The 12,035-nt window shown below is 38.7% G+C and overlaps 1 protein-coding gene across 4 annotated transcripts in view; it reads right to left on the minus strand.

The window, feature by feature from the left end:
- The window catches only part of TENM3 (teneurin transmembrane protein 3), a 657,699-nt gene that overhangs the window by 117,944 nt on the left and 527,720 nt on the right, over nt 1-12,035 (minus strand). For all 4 annotated transcript variants that reach the window (XM_062213567.1, XM_062213565.1, XM_062213566.1 and 1 more), the window contains 5 exons: nt 7,822-8,036; nt 2,202-2,412; nt 1,686-1,787; nt 1,300-1,494; nt 87-287 (listed from right to left, as the gene is read on the minus strand). In XM_062213567.1, the coding sequence (XP_062069551.1) occupies nt 87-287; nt 1,300-1,494; nt 1,686-1,787; nt 2,202-2,412; nt 7,822-8,036 (924 nt within the window). The remainder of the gene's footprint in view (nt 1-86; nt 288-1,299; nt 1,495-1,685; nt 1,788-2,201; nt 2,413-7,821; nt 8,037-12,035) is intronic.

Below are 12,035 nucleotides of genomic sequence, written 5' to 3' on the forward strand. Positions count from 1 at the left end.
TTAACGTGCATTTCTAAAATAAAATTATCATAACCCTTAGCTAAACAACAGTAAGGATGCAATTGTACAGCATTTATTAAGCTCACCATTTGAGCAGTCTGGGCCAGTCCAGTTAGGGTCACACGTACAGGAGCCACTTTCTTGGAGATACGTTCCGTGACCAGAGCACTGGTCTGGGCACATGGTCTTTAGTATTTCACAATTGTTACCACCCCATCCTGGGTTGCAGTGACATTCCCCATGGATACACACACCATGATTAGAACATCCAGGGTCCAGACAGTCAGCTAGCGTAAAGGAAGGAGCAGAATGTTATTAGATCTAGATGATAGCATACAAATGTAGAATACAGAAGTACATCCTAATAACACAATAATGCATTAAAAATCAGCCTAATGCCATTTAGGTAACTGAGACTCTGGCAAGGATGTGTGATTTTCCTGAATCACACAAGGGGCTCTAGGGGTTTCAGACTATTGCTCTCTGTTCTGCCTACGCCATCCCAAACTCGACATCAGCTGACCTGCTTCACCAGCACTGGGCACTGACAGCTGCATGGGATCCTCAAACTGTTTGAGAAATAAATGAGTTGCACACTCTTCTATCCTTCCTAATTCACTCTAATGTGCTTTAGATGATGAGATTTAATTTAGCAATCTGACTCAATAAAACTTTACACTTGTAGGGTCAATGGCCTGAAAATTTAATTCCGGAGACTTAATTGCATTACTTTGTGAGTGCAGATCAATAAAATCAATTTGATTGAAGAACGGAAATGGTGCTTTTTTTGCTTTTTGAAAAAACAATTCACTGCACTTTATAGTATAGTATCTTGACTCTCATCATTATATACAGTTGTGGAACAAATCCATGATGCCTTACTATTTTCACTAGAATTTTATGCTCGATATTCTTCCTAGAGATGCAAAAAGGCTTGAATTAGCAGCTGCCACCCATGTGAAAAACTGAAGGGTGGAAAATACCAAAAATAAACAAACAAGTAAAAAACTCTGACAGTTCACCGTTGGTTTCTAGGTACAAACATTTGCTTACTTTTTTTTCAGAATAATTAAAAAAAAAGAATTATTCATGATACTGAAAAAGAGCAAAGGAGTTCCTTGGTATTTGTTCTTTTTATTAGTTAAAATGTTAATGACAGAATGCATTCATAAATATGGAAATCAAAATTACTTTCATAAGGAAGCATAAAAGGATTCACCTGCCAAATTCAAGATTACAGATATAATCTGCTTCTTTATGAAGACAACAATAGACTTCTGCAAATATTGACATGTTTACCTTCTTCACAGTTTTCTCCTTTGTATCCTGAGTTGCAAGCACAAGAGCCCATGATACAAATCCCACGCCCCCCACACTGTGGGTCAATGCACTGGGTAGTTGGCACGTCACACTCGGTCCCCTTCCAGCCACTGAAACAGAGGCAGCGGCCCTTGGAGTACTGCCCATTGCCACTGCATAGCACTGGACAGGCTGCTGTGAAATGGAACACGACAGAAGAATTAATGGCCACATTTGCCACGGAACTTTCGAAAGAAAAGACACATCGCTGAGACAACTAATAAGCTCATTTCTCCCCCTTCTTTCCTGTCTTGGTGCTTTTCTGAATTACTTATGTTTCTACAGCGTATTTAAATCGGCTTAACAAAAACATCTGACTTGCATACCTCTTGAACAGTCTGGACCCAGAAAGCCTGGAAAACAATGGCAAGTTCCAGAAACGCACTCTCCGTTGCCATGGCAATTCCGGGGGCACTCCACCACTGACTCTGAAAAGACAAGGAGAGAACACTTGTTGTACAGCCGGCCTCTTGAAGAGGGTGAACCATCATCTGACCATTTTAGCTAGGAGTTGAAGCAAGTAGGGGGTGGCTTACTCCACAACAGAAACTCAAAGGAGTCATTGCTACCAGATGATTTACAGAGTAAAGCCAAGAACCCCCACTTCAAATGCAAATTTTTCAAGTGCTTTCATGATGCACTCTCCTCCCCCAAGTTAATTCCAAATGATGTTTTCTTTGGGTGCTTCATGGTTTGGCACATATTCACAGATAAATAATTTCAAAATATCTGTTTCATGTTATCTAGGCTTTAACATCCCAAGAATCCCTCAACACTGGTGAGGACAATTTCACTGCTAAGCAACACAGCGTTCAGGCTTCAGCTTTGCAGACTGTTCTTACCTATAACAATGGTATTAAAAGACACTTGCTCTGCATTTTTCCCATCATTGTAAAAAGCCAGATGCCAGATTCCAGAATCCAAGTACTGGATAAAGCCAGCCTCGTGAAGGCTGATGGATCTTGCCTGCCGCCCTGCCCTTTCAGGCTCCAGGAGGTTCCGCTGCTCCCTTGCAATCAGCCTGCTGCCATCCAGGAGCTCCACGAAGTCATACTGGGGACGAGGCAAAGGAACAAGGTTTAACCGTCAGGAAGACGACAGTGCGGCTGCTTCGCTGTTCTCCTCTGCTCTAATAAATACCAGTGGTGGAGGGAAGTCCCTGATGGACAGGTCCAAATAGCCAAAGTCTCAGAAACTACCACTGAACACTGTTGCTTTTTTCCCTTCATAGGTCACTTTGCTTTCCAACAGTATTTAATTCTCCTGATTGGGTAACAAGTTTGATGACTGTAGGCTGTCTGGATATAAAAACACAACAAATTCTGCCTGAACTCACATTCCAAACTCAGCAGCCCTATTTAGTGAGGCCATTAGGTAAATCTATTAAGCTCTTTATTTAATACTCATGTAGTAACAAACTGTAGTAACAATGACTGTCCAATAGTTACTCTGTGCTTAAATAACTTTTAATCCTGATAGGAACCTTTTTAGGAGGGCATTAATATTTACACTTTAAAGACGAAGGAAACAGAGTCTGGAGGAGCTTCGGCAGGGTCAGACAGCTGGTAGGCAGTGCAGCTGGTATGCAGGTCACTTGCTCTGGGTTGTAGTTCCTTTCTGCCACAGACTCTCCTACATGGGTGGCAGGAACCTAATCTCCTGAGCAATCACAGATGCCTCCCAGGGATTGCACTAGCAGGAAGCTGGAATCAGGACCCGGAGGCATTCCAAAATGCGACGTGGGTGTTCCAACTGGTGGTTTAACCACTAGGCTAAATGTCCACCTTTAGTATTTATTTTTGTTTTTTAAAGTTTGGATTAGCACACGTTACTTGTGCATGTCTACAGATCATAGATACATTTCAACCACACACACAGCATAAACTGATCAGACCAGGCAATGAGCCTCTCCATTTCTTTATCTTCGTGTTTGGAATCTATCAGTTCCTATCTTCCAATTGTTGGGATTTCTCAGAATCACAGTTATGTAGGTTGCTGTTGGCTCTACTATTGCTATTGGACAGACTTAGAATATCTAATTCTGTTTCAGATTTATTAACATGTTTATTTAAATATACATGCATTTTTTGTTCTTTCCTGTAGGAAAGCTGCATTGCAACATAACTCAGCAGTAAGAAATACATACAAAAAAGATTTAATTTGATTAGCACTCAAAAATTTTTTTTATATTTATATCTTAAAAGAATAGAAATAATGACTGGTATGAATATATAACCTGCAAAAATTTCACTGTACTCCATAATTGTCAGAGGAAAACTAATTAGCAGTTTTGAAGACTGTCTCCATCTCAAAAAAATTCATTCATTTCCTCATCAGATTTAAATATTTAAATAGCATGGCAAAATGACAGGGGAAAGTTCTTTTTTAGGTCTGAGGTGTATAACTATTTTCTTCCCCTAATATTACACAAAGTAACTGAAAAAGTGAAAGGAAGGAAATTTTGAGTTTTAATGGGCTTTTAAAGCCTGTAATCAAAGTCATCATCTTTATCACAGAAATCAGCATTCATATCACACTATGAACACTACAGTATGGCTGGTGGGAGGTAAGGTGCTGCTGGGAGGATACCTGGCAAGTTTTGGGTATTTATCCAGTTATCCAGTTCTAGGTTCTTCTGTAAGGGGTTTCCTACTTAACACTAAAAACCATCTCTTCCCAAAATTACCAAATTAAATGGGATGGAAATATTTAATAACCTCTGTTCTGTGGGCATAATGTGACCACCCAGGGACAAACCTAAATTTTACTTTGGTATACCTACTCATAAGATACTCAAAGATAGATTTTTTTTTTTTTTTTTTTTTTTTTTTTGGCAGGAAGGGGTGGCAGTCTTAGGATCTTATACTGTTTTAGGATAAAAGTCAATGGACTAACTCTTTACTCTCACTACTCTGGGGGAGTTATCATGACACAGAGCTTATATTAGACAAAGATCTCATATAAATTGGAACCGCCTCAGTGTAAAAGCTCCCTTTAAAGGTAGTTTTTCTTTTGTTCAAAGGTTCACAGGGAATGTTTTTAAGTTTATTTTTATTTGAAAGGAAGCAGGATGGTGAGGGAGGAAAGGGAGATTATATATAGAGAGATCTTTCATCCATAGGTTTGCTCCCCAAATGCCTATGTAACAGCCTGGGTTGGGCCAGGCTGAAGCCAGGAGTCAAGAACTCTATCTGTGTCTCCCATGTGGGTGTCAAGGACCCAGGTACTTGAGCCATCAACTGCTGTTCCCAGGGTACGCTGCAGCAGGAAGCTGAATGGGAAGCAGAGGTGGGACTAAAATGGTGTTTTTTCAGGTGATTTTCATGTGATGTGATTTATATTAACAAACTTTAAACATTCTTTGTATTTAAAGATGCTTTAAATTACAAAGTACTAACAAAGTCCTTTGTAAAATTAATATAAGAAGTTTGTCCATGTTAACTGTACTTTTATTGATTATCTAGTATGCGACTTAAAAATGTAAATAGACCCTTTTTCAAGTATCTTGATAGTTCACTTGTGAACAGTTAGGATCATCCATGTTTAACTCAGTTATGTTATTAAATTGATGACAACCCAGTCTATGACTGCATAACTGTGTCCTCCAATCAAGCTTTTGGTGGTAGCATAGTCTTGTTATATCTCACTGGAAGGCAGTGAAGGAAGAGATTTTAGAGATCAGCTCATCCAGTGCACTCATTTTGCCAGCTCAGAGAAGTTATGTGACTTCTGTGGGTCACAAAGTCAGAAAGTAGCAACAGTGTGCACAGAACCTAGGTTCCTAACTCCTTTTCTAAGACAGCCTTCATGTAAATGTGCTAAGATGCCAAAGCACACTTAACTGTTAAATCTTCACTGGCTTCTTTAGGCTTCTATCTGTCCAGGAAAAAGAATTGGGCACCAGGGAGAAGAAAGTCATTGATTCCTTGGCAACAATCAAATGAATGGTTTTATAAAGGGTCACAAAGACTTTCAAAACTCAAGTGACTATTCTGAATGGCTGGCCAATTTTAATTATTTCAGGTTGACTTCTTTAATGTTCCCCAGGAACAGAGAAATGTTCAATTTGGGCTGCTTTATAGCATATTTCATGTTTAAACACTGAACTCAGAAACAGTTGTTTGCTCTACTGATCTTGAATAAACCAGAGATAGGAATTCTAATAACTGTGAAGCTCTAAGAAGTGCATAACCTACTTAAATCCATATATTGTGGCAGAAAAGAAAAGTAGATATCATGTGTATTATATTTAAATATTAGAATTATGAGAAAACCTGACACTGCCCCTTTTATTTCCTTAATCTTTTATGTTATACATAACTTTCAAAAAGTCAACCGTATATCTTTAAAGAAACCTTTCAAGTGTACAACACAAAAGACAATTTTAACTGAAATTATTTTCTGGAATTTACTCTGTAAGTTGCACGCTCATGGTTGTGTTTAGCTCAGAGGTATACTTCTTGAATTGCAGAAAATTAATTCTGTATGTGGTTTCAGTGCAAAACTATTTTTTCATATAGTATTGGACCATTGCTACAAATGCAATCTATCTGCTATAACTGAAGTTACTGAAGCACATTGCACTTAAGAAAATCTAGTTATTACATCTTAATGTTACCTATCAGAAGAACTGGAATCAAACCTAATTTAAAATTGGACACTGGTACATAAGAAGTACTCGATGGGGAAGGATCCAAGGCATTTTCTTTAATAATACAGACATTAAAATTAAGAAAAGTGAACCCACTAAAGCGTGCTATTTAAACATTTCATAGTCAGAAAATGTATGTATGTCTATGAACCCAACCCATGATGACATTACAGAAAGATGCTGAAATTGTATCTTTTCTTTTTTAAAAAATATTTTGAAAGGCAGACAGAGATATCTCATCTGCTGGTTCACTCCCCAAATGCCTATAATAGTTGGGCCAGGATGAAGCCAGGAGCTGGGAGCTCCATCTGGGTCTCCTATGTAGGTGGCAGAAATCCAATTACTTGAGCCATCACATCTGGGCTCCCAGGGTGCACATTAGTCAAAGGCAGGCACTTTGATATGGGATCCAGGCATCCGAAGCAGTGTCTCAACTGCTTTCAACTGTCCACCCAAGATGTGATTTCTTTATTAGTATAAAATCAACTTTTCTTTGTAATTTATGTTCCTAAGTTACAGAAAAAAGCATTTCTTGTAAACTATTAAACATGAGTACACATAAAAATTCTGTAGTACTTATTAAAACTAAAATCAGGATGAAGTTCCACGGGTAAAGAAAGTTATTAGACACAACTCAAAGCTCATCTAATTGCCAGTTTTACCTAACCAGTTATTACTGATTTGAAATTCCTCTGTTTATTAACGTAACAGCTGATTCTGGGAAAAGTCTAAATTCCTATTTTTATGGCAGGTAATTTAAATAAAATTATTTCTTCTAGAGATCACTGAGCTTAGTTTATATTGTTTATTTATTTTAAATCTTATTTCTTTACTTGAGAGTCAGAGTCAGAGACAGTTCCCATTTGATAATTCACTCCTCAAATGCTTGGAATGGCCAGAGATGCGGAATTAGGAGCCAGAAACTCAATTCAGGTCACCCACATGGAAGGCAGGGACCCAATCATTTTGAGGCATTACTGTTGCCTCTCACGGTCTGCATTAGCGGGAAGCTGGAGTCAGGAAGCAGAAATGGGAATTGAACTCAAGCACTCCAGTGTGCGATGCAGCCATCTTAACTACCAGGCTAAACACCTGCTTCCCATGACCCGGCAGTAGATTATGAGGTCATCTATGGAGTTAATGACAGCAGTTTGCTACACATGATTGTTACTGTTACTGTGAGGGGATTTTTACACAAGAGAACTGACTTTTAAAGCTCCTCAGTCTGTGATACAGGTATTTGAACGATGTTGAATACCACACTAATGTGATCTTACTTGTAGGCTCTTTTGCCTCTTTAGTTTATCACTTTTCTTTTTATCTCTTTGTCTCCTCATTTTAGAAGAGGAATAGTAGCTTGAGTTGGTGATAAAGTTCATACTACCATATGCATGGTAATGGTAATTTCTTTACTAACGGGCATAAATTTTAAAAACATACTTTCAACAGAATGAATACATGTTGGAGATGACCAGGTTATGCATCTATTATAAGAAGGAATACGATCATCCAAAATTGCCACAAAATCCTTGTGAAACATTTGGAAAATGCAAGGTCAAAAGATGCTCAAGTTACAACGTTCAGCAAACTATAATCAATCAGTGATCAAAACAAGTCAGGAAGAAAATATACTTCCTGCTGCTGATTCAAGCCTTCAAAGCAAGCGTGACCTACCTTCAAAATTCTTTCTACTGTAATAGATGAATTTAAAAGCGGTCAGTTAACCAAAGAGCTGCATGTAAGCAAGAGAATCACATTCAGAAAAGCCACCTAACCATTTTCCTGTGATTGACAGCACAGCCAGCTCTTACCTGAGTATGGGAAGGTGGTAAGCCTTTTCGGCCGTATACTCCAATCAATGCATCCTTCTGAAGAGAGATATTGAATTTAAGAAACTGTGGCTGATCAATAAAGAGCTGTGATCTCCAGAAGATCCCGGGAGGAACTTCTTGAATTGCTCTTCGGCCAATATCAAGTTCTCCAGAATCTATGGTGTTATTTTCTTGTGTAAATCCACCTAATTTTCCTGAATGTAAGAGATCCGTTGATGAAGGATGAAAAAGTAAAACAAAACAGTTTTCCTTTCAAAAGGCACTTTTTTTTTTTCACTAAATGCTCAATTCATCTGCTTCTGATAAACGAAATGCTCTCATGTATTTTTTTTTCTTTTTAAAAGCTTTAATTGTAAGATGTTGTTGTTTTCACCAGTTTTGATTTCACATATTCTTTTAAGATATTTAGATCAAAATCCTTTCACTTCCCCCAAGGTATGCCTATTACTGAAGCTGTTTTCACACCTACAGTCTTTCTTGATCACTTGAAATATAATTATCTTACAAATTATATGTCTTGTTATTTCTTGGGAGAGATTAAGTCTGATACTTATCAGTTATTTGAAATATACTATAACACTGCAAAGTGTAAATTAAGGCAGAATGGATTATGAAGATTTTGAAGTCAATCCTTAAGCAAGTAACAACAAAATCAGTCAATGGCACTGATTCATGAAGTTCTCTCTAAAGTATATGCCAGAATGAATGAAGGATCAGATAATCGAGGCAGAGAAGGAGTAACAGGGCTATGTGAGAGAAAGGGAAGGATGGGTAAATTTAAGTTCTCACAAAGCTTCTTGTTTTTAAGGTGGGAGTGGGGAAGTGTGTGTGCGTGGGGTGGGCGGGAGAGCGAGTAAAGGAGCGCACAGGCTCCCATCCACTTGCTCACTCATCAAATGCCTCCAATGACCTGGGCCAAAGCTGGGAGCTGAGAACTCGACCCAGGTCTGCCATGTGGGTGGCAGGCACCCAGTCATTTGAGATGTTACATCTGCTTCCTAGGGTCTGCGTTAGCAGGAAGCTGGAATGGGGAGCCAGAGCTGGGCACGGAATCCAGGTACTGGTATGAGACATAGACATCTCAATGGCTGTCTTTACTCCAGGCTAATGGACCACCCTTCAAGAAGTTTTGGATATAGGCTGTCACAACTTTCTTCTGAGTTTCAGTCATGGACAGCACACCATGTCACTTCTACCAGTGATCTTTAATGTGTAGCAACAAAAATTCTCTGCTCTTCCTGCATGGCCTGGTTCTAGAAAACTCTTTCTTTCTGATATGGTGGTTTCCTTTTCCCTCTTTGCCTAGGTTCCTTCTCAATTACTCCAAGGGGGTAATTTATAGGAAAGGTTTTATATTGTGTCATTAATTAGGTAATATAATCCCATTATCTTTTATGCACAAAAAGTTCTTCAAAGCTGAGAAACAGAATGAAATTGGGTAAAATTATCCTTTATCAATTCAATCCTATCCAAGTGATAATAGAGTTGACTCACTACTGATTTTGTCTTAAAAAAAAAAAAAAAAAACAACTAAATCTGGCCTCCAGAGAGGTTGCTTCAAATTTGAGGGGACTTAACTTCAAACCTGAGAGTTGTATACTCTATATAACAGAGGAGTCTTCTATCTTTGAAGAGTAATTAACTTAACACTGAGTTCACTTTTATTGAGTATCTGCTAGGGACACAGAACTGAGAGAATAATAGAAATCATCCTATAAACCAAAGAGAAGAATCATACTAGTCTGACTAGCTGAGCTTCTACCATCTGACTAGGGAGACAACATCCACTACAAAGAAATTAAATGACCCCCTAAAGCAATTATGATTAAGGGTCAGAGAAGGGTAAAACCATGCAGGCTAGAGGTTGAAGGTTTTCATAGGAGAGTTAAGTTTGGAGGTAGATTTTGAAGGACAAGTAGGAGAAGGCTTCTGAGTCGAGATAAACATCATGATAAACATGACAGTGGAACTGGGTGCTAGTGAGCAGACATGTCCTTCTGGCTAGAAAAGGAATTCAGAAAACTGATTTGGGACTCAGAGAAACCTGGGTTGGAATCCTGGATTTACCACTAAGCAGCTGAATGAGCTCAAGGAAGATGCTAAGCTGCATGTAGGGAATGGGGAGAGTTCTGCAACCACTGGGCTATTGTAATGAAGACGCGAGGAATGATAAAGTGCTTGTTGTAGTGCTTGGCCCTTAGTAGGTACTGAATGAGTGGAAGACCCATTATGTCCCATGTCCTATATATATATAGTGCACCTATAAAGACATAAATTGAGCAATCAAAATGCCACTTATGGTAACTGGGAAATAAATATTGTGTGGCTGAAATATTTGCAGAATTAAAAACTTGGCACTTAATGCGTTTGTCTTGAGAGTAAAGGGAGAAAAGGTGGGAAAGGAAAATGAGGTGAGTTTGTAGAGGGCCTTAAATACCAGGTTGAAAAATACGGTCTTTACACTCTGTGCTGGTAATCTGTTTTCAATTTGGTAAAACATTTGCTTTACCAAGAGGAGTCATAACGCCCTTTCCCTGGAAGATGTATGTATTTATCAGCAACCTGTTACTGCGCAAGTCATTTACGGTATACTTTCAATAGAAACGTGAAGACGACTTATAGGTAATGCATTTCAGTGGCACAAAGGCAAGTGTTCTTTGCGTTGTGTATGAATCAGGAGAGACAGAATTCAAGATTGCTGAGGAACCTGCCCTGTAGCACGGGTGAGTAAGGTAGACGCCCAGTTTCTGGCTGACAGGGTCTGATGCACATCACAACACATTCACACCTACAGATACAAGTAAGGTTTGAGGGAGAGCATCCTGCAGTGAATGTCAGGAAGGCCTTCCACCTGGACTGCTGCATCCTACCAGGATGTGCCGAACATGGCAAAGGATAGCTATAGCTAAATGGACACCCATTACAGGTTCTGAGCAGGCTAAAGGTAAAGTGAAATTGCTGTTTCAAGACCTTCAAAATGCAGTCTTGTGGGAAGCCTGAAACAACTGATGCTACAGCTGCAATACACAGGGATGAGGCAGAAGGGGGCTGTACAAGAACTGTTAATAAAAAGCTGTTCTTTACATCGTCACTGCTCTCTTCTTTCTTAATGTCCGTAATCACGGCAGTTAACTCTTCTGCTATCAGATCTATTTTTCTTGAGCCAATTTAACTATATAAAATGCTCCAAGGAATAACATCACAAAACTGGGTGATAGTAATCATTATAATGTTCCATGCGTCAACTCAGATTATAACCTGCTCATCCTTCATGAAAATTTTAAATATTTTATATATTAACACAAATTCATTTAGAAAGTTAGAAAAAATATATAATCTAATCACCCAGAGGTTTTTACTTTCTATCTAAAAAGACATCTGTTTTACTCATAGAAATTTCTAAATATAAGAGATCAAGTTCTAGTTTGCATTTAGGATGAAGTATAAAACTACTGTTTTAAATTTGCCTCTTTCCTTTTATTTATTTATTTGAAAGGCAGAGTGACAGAGAGAGAGAGATGTATCTTCATCTGCTGGTTCACTTCCCAAATACTGTCAACAAGGCTGGACCAGGCCAAAACTGGGAGCCTAGAACTTAGTCTGTGTCTGCCATGTGTGTGGCAGGGACCCCTGAACTCAATCCATATTGCCAACGAGCGTGGCAGGGACCCAAGTACTTGATCCATCGCCTGCCAACTCCCAAGAGCAACATTAGCACAAAACTGGATCGGAAGCAGTGTAACCCAGACTTGAACCAGGCACTCCGATATGGGATGTGGATGTCCTAAGCAGTGGCTTAACTACTGCACCACAATGCCTGCCACCCCCCATTAGTCTATTTCAAATAAATAAGATGGACTAACTCACTGAAGCAAAAGAAAAAGAATCTAGTGAGTTTATACTTTTAGGAAGTAAAGTTATTCTTAATAATTAGGAATGAATGACCAATTTCCATAAAATAAAAACAGTAATCTCTGCATCCTAATTCATAATACATTCCTAGTAAGTTTTTGTCTTTTGGTTGACTTCCACATCAAAGAATTTTTAAAATACTGATTACAGCAGTAGTCCTTTTCCACACTCAGAACAGTTAGTACACAGGTCCTACTTAAAATATGGATATAGTTCATTTGGACTCACTCAACCAGTGCGCACACATTTTTACATATGGTTATTAGTGTCTGAAGCTTCTG

Source organism: Lepus europaeus, chromosome 16, assembly GCF_033115175.1.
Source record: "Lepus europaeus isolate LE1 chromosome 16, mLepTim1.pri, whole genome shotgun sequence".
Classification (NCBI taxonomy): domain Eukaryota; kingdom Metazoa; phylum Chordata; class Mammalia; order Lagomorpha; family Leporidae; genus Lepus; species Lepus europaeus.